Source organism: Amphiura filiformis, unplaced genomic scaffold (genome assembly GCF_039555335.1).
Source record: "Amphiura filiformis unplaced genomic scaffold, Afil_fr2py scaffold_36, whole genome shotgun sequence".
Classification (NCBI taxonomy): domain Eukaryota; kingdom Metazoa; phylum Echinodermata; class Ophiuroidea; order Amphilepidida; family Amphiuridae; genus Amphiura; species Amphiura filiformis.
In genome coordinates this window covers 549,591-564,994 of record NW_027305500.1, presented here as the reverse complement: position 1 = coordinate 564,994, position 15,404 = coordinate 549,591, and the positions used below count along the sequence as shown (strand labels likewise).

The 15,404-nt window shown below is 38.6% G+C and overlaps 1 protein-coding gene across 1 annotated transcript; it reads right to left on the bottom strand.

Annotated features, from left to right (window-relative positions):
- Positions 1-12,092: 12,092 nt before the first annotated feature.
- LOC140143999 (craniofacial development protein 2-like) lies at positions 12,093-12,683 on the bottom strand. Its single transcript, XM_072165828.1, has one exon. The coding sequence runs from the start codon at positions 12,681-12,683 to the stop codon at positions 12,093-12,095; it is 591 nt and encodes a 196-aa protein (XP_072021929.1).
- Positions 12,684-15,404: the final 2,721 nt, after the last annotated feature.

The following is a 15,404-nucleotide window of genomic DNA, read 5'->3' as shown; positions in this document are numbered from 1 at the left end:
GGCAAAATAATTTGACCCGAAACATAAACTCTTTATTTGGATTTTCCATTACGGAAAAAAAAAAATTATGACGGAAAAGTTAGATATAGCTGATTTAAAAAGTTCTATTTCATTATTTCCGTGCTAAATGGGCGTGGCAATTGGCCATATTGATGACGAAATGTGATTCTTACTGGCATTAAGGTCAGAACTGGGTAGCTGCCGATGATGTTATTTAATAATGTTTGCACGTAGGTAACTTAGGGGGCTGTCATTTTCTTCGGAAGGAAGGGGTCATGGATTGATTTATTTGGGAGTCAAGATAAGTATCCCCCCCCCCATGTAGTGCCGCCAATGAACATAACTCTGACCCTAATTTTAACTCTAATTATAACGTAAATTGAGGAAACTATAACTTTAGCCCTTTTCGGCATAATGACCCTCTCAAACTAATAGGCTAGATTTCCCCGCCCGACCTTCTCAACTCTAACTTACTCATTCGCTCGCAAATGGACAAAAAAACAAATTCAAAATGTGTTTTTAAGCACATTTTTGTGTCCCCCATGCTAAATCGGTAATCTGTACACCCTTTGTCAACCTTTGACGTACAATTTAGAGTATAAACACGTAGATGACTGTACATGATCTAATCATCCCGCTGGAAGACTCGTATACTATACATCACGCTCATACGCCGCGTCCAGTCACATATGACAATTTGACGTACAATCACGTATGTGATCCATGCTTTGGGGTTTATTCAGCTAGTAAGTTAGATCCGTCATACACATTATTGTCATGGTATTATATTGTAATTGTATACGTCAATTTTGTTCAGTTTGATTCAACCGGCTTATAAAGTTTTACTTTACACGGAAGGGAAAGTTAGCAAAAAACAATTAATTTATGAGTGTAAAAGGGGAGGGTGGTTTTTGGGGAAGGGGGGGGACAAATAATATTTATAAAATTATAAGTAAGGCGAGAAAGAGAGAAACCCTGTTCTACGGGCGAACGGACCTTTCAAGTAGGGTCGGTCGGTCGGTTGGTATTTAAAAAAAAAATTTAAATAACCCAAAAAATCACAAAAATCTGTAAATAAATTTCAATTTGAGAAAATACAACAAAAAAAATTGTCCTGAAATTTCCGAAATTTGGGGTCGGCATTCATTTGTACAGAAAAAAATTTGTTTCCCAATTTGTTCAAAATAGAACAGGGTTTTCGTTTTTTCGTCGAATAAATAAATAAATAAATAAATAAATAAATAAATAAATAAATAAATAAATAAATAAATAAATAAATAAATAAATAAAAATAAAAATAAATAAATAAACATTAGTTATGTTTGTACATGGGGGGGTGCTGTGCAATAATCATGATCCTTTGATATCCATGATTTATCCTTGCAAATTTATAGCATCGAACCTCCAGCCAATGTTCCTTGCCAGTGCTAGCCACGAAACAAGGTCACAACTGTAGCCACTCCTTCAATGATCGCCATTTCAGTGATTGACAGTGATGTAATGCAAATATGGCGCTGGTCATCTGGTCACGTGCGCATTTATATATGCGCATTTATATATACAACCGAAGTCTACTGCCAACTAAAGGCTGCTAGTCAGGTGTAGGAATGCGTGGATTTGGATTCGTCTATAAGTGTAACGAATGTAAGACAACAGATGTGATGATGTGATACATTATTCAGTACGCCGTTTTTCAAAATTCAAAATTGTATTAACTTGATAAAGCGCCACCAATTTTATGTTTCAATGTATTAATTGACCTTGTATTTTCATGGTGGCATGGTATAAGTTGTATAATTGGGATATCGTAAAACAGCATCAGCACTCCTGGTGCACTGATATTTCTTCAGCACATTATAAATTATATGCACATGGAGCACAAGAACTATGCGTCAACACATGGCGGTCATGAAGCACATGATTAGGGTAAGAGTTATGGGTTGTGCTCCACATCATAACCGGGACTTGACCGCCATCTTGATAAAGGCATGAAACATCTACCCAAAAACTGGGGGTATTCGGTTTCCCTCGGAAACGAGGCATTCGTCGTCATGCAAGTGCGAAATCGCATATCCGGATGGCATGATGGGCGCATTTGATAGACGCACTTTTTATATAGGCTCTCATTCCGATAAAAATCGCATGCAGTTTATCGCACATTTGATCCTCGTTTGATCATATAAAATCATCGCAGACGATGCCAATCCGCCATTTTGTGTAAGTGAAGCAAAATACTGCTGCCACCAGATATAGGCTAAGTAAAACAGCGTATTACTATCTAGACTTAAGTTTGAAAGCTGTCCTCAGATCGATGCGTCAAGTTTCCAGTCCATCGCACTACGTGCTCTATAATATTAGTCACTGATAAAACGTGATGATACCGCCCTCCAAATATTTAAGTCAAACATGCTATCATAATAATGGTTTACAAAAAAAGTAAAGTTTGATCAGTATCCGATATATCGGGTGCATTACATAGTGACGGATGTTGGTCGCAAATAAAAAATGGGCATCGGGAAAACGTTGAGTAGATAAATTGTAAAAGTAACCAATAAAAATCCTACAAGAAGAGAGACAATTATAACAGCCGTCATAAAATCAGTATTTTATGATGGTGAAGATTTTTCAGATCCGTCTGCTCCGGGGTTCTCGATCTCTCCCAGCGACGGCACTTCGGTGTTAAGCCTAATATCTACACTCGTTGCTTGTGGAATTGCGCCACCAATGACAGCTGTAGTTTTAGTTTTCTCTGAATTTGATACCAAAACTGTCAGTTTCGTTTCTGCTACAGTTGTAGCTTTGTTTTTAGTCACAGAGCCTGTTGGTGTTGTCGAAGGCCGAGGTATGACTAACAACATGGCGTCATTTTCTCCCGAAAGTCCACTTACGGAATATCGAACTTTAAAAGTAACTATGGTTCCATTATTTGAAGTTTGAACACTACGCTCAAGTACATCTGTTGATTCTTGCTGTAGAACCCCATCAACAAACCACCAATAGGTGAGCGAAGTTTTGGCAAATCCTGTGGTACATTGAAATGAGGCAACATCACCGTCATAAACGGTGGTTATTTGATCGCGCACAATAACAGATATCTGTCTATGAAGAGGTACAATTTGACAGGCTTTTCGATGATTTTCAGTAGCTTTAAGGCACATAAACGGTACCGTAGTCCTGTTCAGTCAAGGTGTGTTGTATACCCGACAACGTTGTTGATGATAAATTGGGTAGACTTTGAATTAATCTACCTTTACTTAACCAATGTAGCTGAACATTTGGATCAGTGCTGTAAGAACGACAGGATATTCTTATGACGTTCCCGACATCGACAGGGAGGTTTGCTTGCAATGTACACTCGGGTGTCACACGCACGATATTCAAATTCACCTGACGCGAAAAATGCCACAATGTACCGTCCCAAATTCGGCACGAATATGTCGCGATATCCGCATAAGTCGCAGAACTTATGTGAAAATTAAATTCGCCTTGAGATGGATCACCAGTAATACTATATCGGTCAATCTGGTTCTGTGATAAGTATCTAGCCCCAATGCGGGTACAGTCATTCAATGCTCTTGATGCGTTTATGTTCCACCAAAATACGGACACGGATTCTAAGTCCCCATCTACGGCACAGTGTAGAGTCACAGCTTCGCCAACTGATACTTCTTTGCTCATTGGCTCTTCACGAAAACTAGCTCCAAAAGCAAACGATATAAAAGTCACTAAAAAGGTAGAAAAGTTAGCTTTGCTGACGATGCATTTGCGTTTTGCAACAATAGAAGTCCGCCATTTTGTCGGCTCACGTATGTATCTTGATATCTTCTGAACTGTATATCACCACTGTGGATCTCCACAATTATCCCCGAATTGTAAAACTTTGGCATCTGCGGGTGACAGCGGAAGATTATAAGATATAACCATGGAGGTATATAAATAAATGGAGAATGATCCAGCCAAGCCTCCTTTGTACTACGTTGGTTATGACCAATTATTGTTGAATAGGCAATTTCAGGTTTATATTGATTATGCTAAGCTGATTACATTGTGAAGTCTGTTTCACTGGCCATTGATTTCAATGGGGTAAAATGAAGTTTATACTTATTGGAAAGTGCTCATGTTTCATAAAATTTTGATATCAAAATCTCATTTTCGCCAAAAATTGAGTGCTTAAATTCTGAGACTAGTATACCTAAACCTAGGTATAGGCCTACTAGTCTCAGTTAAATTGCATCAAGAAATCAGTCTTTTTGAAAAGAGAAACACCTTATCTGTTGTCATCTTGTGACTCCCTACATGTTGGTCATGAAAAATTGAATTATGACTTTTTTTCCCAAAAAGTTATGACCCCCCCCGTATATTTGGAACCCCTCCTCCAAAGAAAATGATAGCCCCTAATAATATTAATATAATCATTTAAGCCTAAATACTGATAATTATTTATTATAAAATGAGAAGTTTAATGATGATGATTTAGGCGGCCTATACGATTTCATGACAATACAGAATTAAAAGTTTAAAAACAATAACATGACATATCCATCATGGCACTCAATCAATTTGACCGGAAGCTTCAACCAAAATCACGGTTAGCATACACTAAACTATGAGAAACTGTTTAAACAAAGTATGTAGGGCCTATACATTCCGTATATCAATTTCTCTCTAGAAAAGATTGTCTGATCATCACTTTTGCTTGAATTCCGAAGTACTTCCGGTAAATTTTGCTCGCTCGTAACTCAAATGGCCCAAATTGGCCCAACATAATTTTTTTCACAATCGGAAGGTAAAAACGTTTTGCTTTCATTTGCACTATATTTGAATTCCTCAGACCCCTTAAAAGCTTAATATATGAACATGAAAACTAAGTATATTTGTCAAGTTACGGCACAACTAGTGTAGAAAACAGTTTCATAACTTGAGAACAGAACATCCGAATTTCTTCGGGTTTTCGCACGATCATACATTGAAACTATAAGCTATCAAAACTGGTGACTTTGAACATCTGATTGACTAGCTGACGTCATTATACAGTCTCTTTTACAAGGCTTCCGGTACGGGTCAATGTAGGGTCAATTCCTATGAGGAAATTTTGGGAGTGACAAATCAATGAACCATGGTAGAGGCTCATAACCATCGTGGAGATCAATGAGCTTGGCTGAAGTGGCTGGTCAATTCAAGTTTGGTGACTCATTGAATAGAGGTAACGGGATAATCTCCACTTAGGAGATTAGAATTCTGGCGATCATTCTCCATTTATTTATATACCTCCATGATATAACTAAGTTCAAATGAAACCAGATTATTTTGGGACACAGTTGCTATCACCCTTTCAAGCTTGTTGTATTAGATAGTAGATGCATGAACTTCATCAATATAATGAAATAAAAGGCAATCTTATCACAGAAATCTTTTATTGTAATTGTTCTGATGACAATCACAAAATTGTTTTTCATCTAATTGTTCGTCTGGTTTTCTGATGACAATTCTGGCAATACTTTTACTCTATCCAATTCAAACATTTTTGCTTGACAAATCCATTAGATGTGTACTCACGACTTTAGCTTTCGCCATCGGGTCCGATGACTTGATCACTAGTGACTTGGTCCACTTCTTTTCTCGCAAAACGGCTTGTTAACATTTCCCGGAAGTGATGATGTTTTTGTTTTGAGAAGTGGATCGTATACGTGATCGAGAGCAAACAGAAAAGAATCAACCACAGAACAGCACAAATCAGCCATCACAGACCACATAGCGTATACAAGCCGTTTCGCGGGAAAAGCAGTGGACTAAGTCATTTGTGATCAAGCCATCGATCCCGATGGCAAAAGCTAAAGTCGTGAGTACACATTTAATGGATTTGTCAAGCAAAAATGTTTGAATTATTTATGTACAAACTGCATCTATTTACTTTTACTCTGTCCGTTTTTTAACATGATTTCATTGAAAATACTGTAAAATCGGTTGCCATATTCAAATCTGCTTAAGTCATTTAATCATGTTAATTCGTCAATACTCTGGTAGAGGGGTTTGTAAAAACATAGGAGCGACCAAAAAGGTTTTGGAACTTAGAAGAAAGGGGACAAAACAGGTTTAACCAGGTTTAAAAACAGGTTTAACCTGTTTAAAACAGGTTTAACCAGGTTTTTAACCAGTGTAATTTATATATTTGCTTTCCGTGTATAAATTTGTATCATGTGTTATTATCATGTTTATTGTAAAGCGCTTTGAGATTTTATATTGTACTGCGCTATATAAGAAATAAATTATTATTATATTATTATTATTATTATGCGTATTGACCTACCTTGACCTAAGGCGTCGGCACAAGTGGATCACTCTGCCTTGCCATCTGTGTCATGATGCTTTGCCAGGTTGTTCTTTGTGTTGCTAGCCTTCCAGCTTCCACCAGGGATGTCAAGTTAATGGTTGAGGAGTCTGTCTTGATGCAATCCGTCCATCTCTTTGCGGGTCTTCCTTTTGGTCGTTGTGGAAGTATGCTTGCTTCCAGGAGGATTTTTGGATACCTTGTGTTTGGCCCAGCTATGGGTTAAATAGTTAAGGTAGTCCACTACCTTAGGCGGATTAGAGATATAAATCTCTACAACGGCAAAAGGGTGCTTTGAAGGTAATTCATCGAACAGCCAGTGAACAAAATCAGGGAGTCCTGAGACCTGAGCAACAACTTGGCGCTTTTGGTTGGAGACAGAAGCAGCAAGTGCTGAGGGCGGATGAAGAAGGAATCTTTCTTTCATTCTCAACGGCCACTGGACACCTGTTGATAGGAGTTGCGACCATCAACAGTATTTAGCAAATGAAAGACATTTATGATGGCGAAAACTAAAAGCACCAGGGTTAAAGCCCCTGCAAATCTTCCTGCTGGTGAAGCCCTTCACATCGATTGTGGAAGTCATGACGTTGGTACCTCAAATCCAATTGGAAGGGTGGCAACTGATGGCGGAATCAGCAGGGGAGCCCAATTTCTGAAATGTAAGAAACCAGTTAATATTGCTACAATGAATACAAGGACATTGAAAAACCCGCACAAACAACTTGAACTATGTGCATTAGCCAAGAAGTACAGAATTGAAGTACTTGCTATCCAGGAGCACAGGATAGTTCACAGCGACAACAGTGAACTCCAATTTGAAGATCTCCCGGAAGGTTTCCAACTGATAACAGCCTCTGCCTACAGAAACAAGATAGGAGCATCAATAGGTGGAGTGGGCATTCTTCTTAGTTCATCTGCTAAGAGAGCAATGTTATCTGTCAGATTCATAACATCAAGAATTTTACAAGTTACACTGGGTGGAAATCCAAAGACTACCATAATTACTACCTACTCACCAACGAACGTCTCGGATGAAGAAGATGTTGAAGAACACTACAAACAGCTGAATGCAGCTACAAAATCTGTACCTGCTCATAACGTATTGATAATTGCAGGAGATTTTAATGCAAGAATTGGACTGGATGATGCAAAATTTACATACCACCAAAACACAAACAGAAACGGAGACTTCCTACTTGAGTTTGCACAGGAGAACAACCTTATCATCACCAATACCACATTTCAGAAGAAGAAGTCAAAACTTTGGACATGTGTGCTGCCGAGTGGATTCAGAGCACAACTGGATTATGTTTTAATCAGGAAGAAGTGGAAAATTGTGTAATTAATACACAAGCCTACAACTTTTTCGCAAGCACAGGTTCAGATCATAGGATAGTGACTGCAAACATCCGACTCAGTCTAAGAGCCAACAACAAATCACCTTCAAAGAGAGTGAAATATGATTGGGCCAAACTAGCAACAGACCCTGAACTTCAGGACAGGTATACTCTGGAGATTAAAAACAGATATTCTGTTTTATCTGATGATAATTGTGCAGACCAAACACAAAAGTATAATTACCTGATTCAGGCCAACAAGGAGGCTGCTGAAAAAGTAATGCCTACACTACCAAAGAAGCAAAGAAAAGCACTTTGCTTTGACTCAAGAGTAGAACAAGCTAGACAACACCTAACAGAAGTCAACAAGAGACACGTCAATGAGAATACCAAAGATACTCATTTAGAATTTGAGCAGAGCAAGGATGAACTAGACCAGGCATATGAAAGAGCAAATAGGGAGTTCATAGAGAACAAGTTGAAGGAATATGAAGAGGCCAATCTGAACCACAGACATAAACTAGCATGGGGTATCATCAATTGTGTTAGTGGTAGGAAAAGGCAAGGAGTGGAAGACTAAAGGATGACAGCAAAGAAGAAAGACTGAAGAAATGGCATGACCATTTCAAGAACCTACTAGGGAATCCACCACAAGTGACAATGGAAAATGAGGATATACCAACTATATTTCATGAACTACCCATCAGAACAGATGCTTTTGATATGGAGGAATACCAGAAAGCAAAGATGGCTATTAAGGAAGGCAAGAGTTATGGAGAAGATGGTATTCCACCAGAGGTGATCAAGAGATGCAATATTGACATAATCATACTTGATTTTTGCAATCAAGTACTACTAAACCGACAGAAACCTAACCAGTGGTCCGTCTTGAACCTCATCCCAGTACCTAAGAGCGGCGATCTCAGCCTAACAGCCAACTACAGGGGAATCAGCCTAAGCTCAATAGTTGCTAAAACATTCAACAGGATGCTCTTGAACAGGATCAGACCACACCTTGATGAAAAGCTCAGACAGAATCAATGTGGCTTTAGAGAAAAGAGATCGACCACTGAGCAGATTCTTGCCTTGAGAAGGATTATTGAGGGCATTGAAGAAAAGAACCTCTCTGCAGTGATAACATTTATTGATTTCAAAAAAGCTTTCGATACCGTCCACAGAGGGAAAATGATCAAGATCTTGAAAGCTTATGGCATCCCAGATATCATTGTGAACGCAATTGAAGACACCTACCAGGGTACAGAGGCTAAAGTGACGACCCCAGATGGTGACACAGATGAATTTGAAATTTTAGCAGGTGTGTTACAAGGTGATATGCTGGCACCATATCTGTTCATCATCGTCCTAGACTATTGCCTCAGATCTGCAATAGACGGCAGGGAGGAGAGATTAGGCTTCACAATAAAACCTAGAAAAAGCCGACGAGTTGGTCCGCTGAACATAACTGATCTTGACTTCGCAGACGACATTGCGCTACTATCTGATACTGCCAACCAAGCACAGGAACTGCTCAAAAATGTAGAAAACGCTGCACTTCGTGTGGGATTACATATGAATGCAAAGAAAACACAATTCATGGTGTACAACCATTCAACAGATGTTGAAATCCAAACCGAGGATGGCAGCTTCCTGGAAGAAGTAAAAGACTTCAAGTACTTGGGGTCGTGGGTCAGGAGTACTGAGCAAGACATCAGAGTAAGAAAGGCAATGGCATGGAAGGCTTGTAACAAGCTCAATAATATTTGGAAATCATCTCTACCCAGACACCTCAAAACGCACCTATTCCAAGCTACTGTAGAAAGCGTCCTGCTGTATGGTTGTGAAACCTGGACCATTACCAAGAAAATTGGCAAAGCAATGGATGGCTGCTATACAAGAATGTTAAGATCAGCATTAAATGTGAGCTGGAAAATGCACATGACCAATAAGGAATTGTATGGGGACATTCCACCTGTGACCTCAAAAATCAGCACAAGACGGCTACGGTTTGCGGGACACTGTAAGAGAGCCAAGGGGAGGATTACATCTGATCTGGTAACATGGAAGCCCACCCAAGGAAAACGAACCAAAGGACGTCCCAAGAAGACCTTTGTGGACCTGCTTCAACAAGACACAGGATACACAGTGGCAGAAATTGAGACCAGCATGCAGGACAGGCGGTTATGGCGAGCCATCATTGATGCCCGACAGCAAGAGTCGACGGAGTAAGAGTAAGTAAGAGTAAGTAAGTTTGGCATTCTTTGGATGTGTCCAAAGAATCGCAGTCGTTTCTGAGTTACTCTGTTTAAGATGGTGTGGTTCATATCTAGTGATTGACGGATGGTTGAGTTTCTAATTTTGTCTAGTCGAGATACTCCCAGGATTTTTCTCAGACACATCATCTCAAAGACAAGCAGACGATTCTCATCTTCCTTTTCAAGGTCCAGGTTTCTGCCCCATATAGCAGGATGGAGAGAACAAGTACTTTTAACAGTTCAACTTTGGTTGAGCGGCGAATATCCTTTGCATTCCAGATTGGCTGTAGTCTTTGAACCGCACCTAGCGCTTTTCCAATTCTGTATTTGACATCCTCGTTACATGTTCCTCTGCCAGATATTTTGCCCCCGAGGTAGATGAACTCATTTACTTGATTCAGATTTTGTCCATTAATATTGATGTTGAGCTGGATTTCTTGTCCACTGATGACTTGTACTTCAGTTTTGGAGATGTTGATCTTGAGCCCTAGGTTGGAGCTATAATTGAATACTTTGTCCACAAATGTTTGGAGGTACCTGGGTGTCTCTGGTATGAGAACAATGTCGTCGGCGAAGCGGAGGCTTGAAATAAGCTGGCCTTGGATATGTGCTCCTATGGCGATGTTGTGAGTTGCATAAAGCATAACCAGTTCAAGGAGGACATTGAAGAGTTGGGGCGAAATTGCGCATCCTTGACCTACACCCACTGTGGTGTGGAACCATTCTGTGAGGTCACTATATACTCTCACTGCATTGTTGGATTTGCTGTAGAGGGCCCTAAGCATATTGATTATCTTGAGTGGAAATCCGAAGAAGCTGAGTGCTTTCCATACACCCTCTTGCCATACTGAGTCGAAAGCCTTCTCAAAGTCTATATAACAGCAAAATAACTCCCTTTCCTGTTCGAGGTATTTTTCTGAAATTTGTCGCAGTGTAAAAAGTTGATCCACAGTCGACCTTCCTGGGCGGAATCCCGCTTGGAATTCGGAGATATGTTTCATTTTTCCATATCATATTACAAAGTTTGTGCATTATTTCCGCGCCTATTTCTCCGGTAGCTTTTAGTTCTTCAGCAGTCACATTGTCATAGCCAGGGGCTTTGTCATCGGTGAGTTTCTTAATTGCACTGATAACCTCCTCTTTCAGGATATCTGGTTCTTCCTCATCCATAGCCATTTGTGGGATGATATCAGTCATTTCAGTGTTTATTGGATTTTGTTTGTTGTAAAGGTCTTCGTAGTTCTCTTTCCATCGATTTTTCACATCATCTAGATCTGTTAGCACTTCCCCTGTTTGTTTTTAACAGTTTGCATTTTAATGCTGGGTTTATTTGTTATCTTCTTTATGGTGGAGTAGACCTCCTTTTCTTTGGTAGCTTGGTGCGCTTTTTCTACATTGACACATATATCCTTTAGCCAGGCATCTTTGCATCCCTTGGTTTTACGTTTTATGTCTCGTGTGAGATAATTGTATCTTTTCCGTTTGTTTGTATCTGTTTTCATCTGCTGTATCACCTTTGATCTTTCTTCGCTCAGTCTGATGACCTCCTGGCTGATCCATGGCTTTGGTTTTTGTGGTTTTTTGAAACCAAGGAGCTTTCTTGAGGTGTCACTTATGGCAGATTTGATACCATTCCACATGATATCAACATCAGTGTCGTCATCATTGAGTAATGGGGCAAACTTGCCTCCAATTTCTATCTCGTATCTTTTCCTTGTGTCTGGATTTTTGAGTTTGAAAATGTCATATCGTTTGGGGTGTTACATTTTGGTTTTGACTTGAACTTCAGTTTGATGTCACTCAACACCAATTGGTGGTCAGATCCAACGTCTGCACTTGGATAACTTCTGCAGTTGGTAATACAACTTTTCCACTTGGTGTTGATTATGATGTAATCAATTTTGTTGTGCGTTTTGTGGTCTGGAGATGCCCATGTCCATTGCCTTTTGAATTTGCTTTGTTTGAACATTGTATTGGTTATGCACAAGTCATTTGTTGCACAGAACATGCAGAATGTGAGTAGTTTTTCACCTCTGTCATTGCTTTCTCCAAGTCCGTGTTTTCCCATGACGGTCTCCCATCCTGAGTTTAATCGCTTCCAACTTTGGCATTTAGATCGCCCATGACGATTAAGATGTCATTTTTTGGTGTTTTGTCAGTTTCTCTTTGTAGTTAGTCGTAGAATTCATCTACGCAAGTCTCACTGTCGGCAGTGTTTGGGGCATACACTTGAATGATGGCGATTGCTCCCGTCTTTGTCTGAAATCTTGCTGAGATCAATCTTGGTGAGATGGGGTTGTATCCTAGGAGTGCACTCTGAGCAACTTTGTTAAGTATCAGCCCTACTAATTTTCGGTGTACTGATAAATTACCGGAGCTAAGAATTTTGTAGCCATCTATGGTAAACTCTCCAGATTCTGTCCAGTGAGTTTCAGCTAGGCCAAGTATTTCCCATCTGAACTTTTGCATTTGATTTAGTAGAATTTCAAGATTGCCATCATGGTGTAATGTCCTAACATTCCAGGTGCCTATTCCTATATTACACTTAGTAGTTAGTAAAGCCACCTTTTCCTTTGGTGCATCGGCGACAGCCCTTCCAATTGGGGCTCGGCTTGGTGTTGATCCCGCTCTGGGAGGAGCATCAAACCTTCCAGTTAGCTTTAAAGCAGTAGCGTCATTAGTCCTCTTTTGGTCCATCGGAAGAAGTGGCGGATTAGTATTAGCAGGGGCTTTCACCCTGGTGCTTTTTTGGCGTTTCATCATGATTGAGACTTACCTCTCCTAGCCACCCTGGTCTGTCCGTCACCTACTGAACAAGTCAGTCGCCTCGCAAACTAGTCTTTTTAATTCGGTCTTCAATTATACAAATTCAGAATCTGGACCAGGGTATTGCAGGAACACGAAAAAGTGATATATTTGGCATATTGACTACATCTCTACATATACAAACATTATAAGGATCAGATAAATGTGTCTTGTAAAAATTACTTTTCATAAGTGGTGCACATTTATACACCAATCAAAGGAAAATTACCTTACCTGGTCAAATAACACAAGGACTTGTTGCCCTTCCCATTGTTTGGATAGTCTTCTTCATACACTGGGATCCACAACATGTTCATCTATCAGGGCGCAGTTCTTTAACCCCAAAACATTTGTACATTCATTGAATGACCTTTGAAAATTTGAGTACACAAACTCATACTCTGCAACTTGAGGTCAAATTTTGCACTATGATGTTTAATAGAGGTTATTGAACTCTGCCACTGGAATGAGGCCATTGTGGTCCATAGTGATACCCTTCATCAAAGTATTGAGGTTAACGTAGGGCCGCTTAGCCCAGGGCGATGGTTCTAACGGATTTCTCCAAAGCCTTTGATATTATTTGTTGTTGTTGTATTTTGAATGAAATAAAGATTTTAGAATTTGATTTTGATTGATTATATAATGATAACGATAGTAATATAATAATTTGTGTCTATTTATAAGTATAGTAACCTACAAATTTTGCAGTCACAACCCTGGATTACTACTTCACTTATTCTCAAAGGAAATCGTGTTGAGCACTTGCTGGAACCACATAAAACGTGATAATACCGCCCTCCAAATGTATTTGTCAAACAGTTTGATATTGATTAAAGCAATAAATGTACGATTTTATAAGATGAAATTTGTTAATTTTTCAAACCTGATGTTTTGGCATATTGATGTCCCATCTTTATAATAACCCTAAATGGAATCAGCCAAATTTGTTGTGTTTGTATAGGTCAATATAGGGTAATTTTGACATATAGTCATAATCTGACTTTTTAAAGTCCTCCATAGAATGCCATATTGGAGGGTGTTTCTTTGACTTTACCTTCTTATTTCAGCTAAAATGTACAGAATAACAAAATTAAAGTTTGACTCAAATCGCACATTACGGCTTTAATTCGAACATGCGCTTCTAACCTTTTGCGAATGATGTTGAAAACGTTTTGTGTTTGTATTGCTGGGATGTTATATTGACTGCAATATCTCGGTTTATGTATTTTTTGTTATAGTTTTTTGTTATCAATAAGGATATTAAACTACACATTTTTATTGTGTATGCTATACATTGTATACAAGTCATGTGTAAAATTAATGTTCAGATTGTTTTTAAAATATAATCTGAATCTGTTCTTGAACTACGGAAATAGGCCTACATGACCACTTCCAATTCCGTCAATTCATCTTGTCTGCTATTCTAGGTGACCTTATTTCAGCTGTTATATATACATGGGCTTCATTTGGTATCACAGTGTTGATGATTTCTGTTGATGACGCAACCGCCAAAAGTTGAAAGGGCTATCATTATATTTTCTGTACAAAATAGATATTCAGATTGTCTATAAAACATTGCAAATAAATTGCGTAGGGCTTTTTATTAAAGAAATGAGCTAAAATAAACACAAACACCTCAGTTTGGCACTGTATTGCCAAAACTCCCGCTCAAGAGCCGAAAAAAGAATGCAATTTGGTGTGTCTGATGTGCTCAGGTCCCACAAAAAATATATTGTGCAAGCGTTGCTATCCGATTCCTTAAGTTGATAATATTTTTTTTTACATTTTGTGGAACTGATATAGATTAAGGCAGCCATGAAATTTGTTTTTATTAGTTGGAAACTAATTTGAGTGAACTATTTAATCTTGGAAGGGGAAATTGATGAAATATTGTTGGAAAATATTGCATTTTTGTGATATCAAACTTTTTTGAGTCAGTTATATTCGTAAGTTCAAAGTGGCCTATAACGTTATTGATAGAAGTTTTGGGCAACATGCTGGTTAAGTTTTTGATACTAATCTAGAGCAGGTAGCAAAAACAGGTCAACATGAACAAGAGATCTTGAAGCCTATTTACATGACACATTAAGCATGTTTTCCCTTTCATTTTATTCAAACAATTTTTTCCTTCAAATTTGTGCATTTAGATCATCAGTTACACAAGAAATATGTGGGTTTGCCGAAATATTCATAAACATATATAAAAAAAAACTAATCCCCCCTAAATAATGACCATTGTTCAAAAACGGGTGATTGTATTACAAATCTGGAAAATGCGTTGGAAGCAGAATTTATTTCTGCACATTTTGACACCTCATTTGTAGCAATTGACTAAATATTGACGTCACAGCGTACATTTAAATCAATGTAGCCCAAGATTTGAAAGTTGCATTAAATTCTATTGATCTGTATTCAGTAGCCTATAAGGGAAGGAAATCTGTGTATGATATCTGAGTGTTTTTGTATTGTAAAAAAATTTGTATGTAAGCATGGTAAGTAACTTTCAAATCTGGACCTCACTACCGGTACATTAAATTGACCGGTGTTTTATTGTTTTCTGGGCTATCGTATCAAATGAGGTGTCAAAATGCGCAGAAATAAATTCTGCTTCCAACACATTTTTTAGTTTTAGATTTGTAATACAATAGCTCCTTTTTGAATAATGGTCATTATTTAAGG

Excerpts from the sequence above, each read along its gene's own strand:
- LOC140143999 (XM_072165828.1), bottom strand. The coding sequence starts at position 12,683 with ATGATGAAACGCCAAAAAAGCACCAGGGTGAAAGCCCCTGCTAATACT.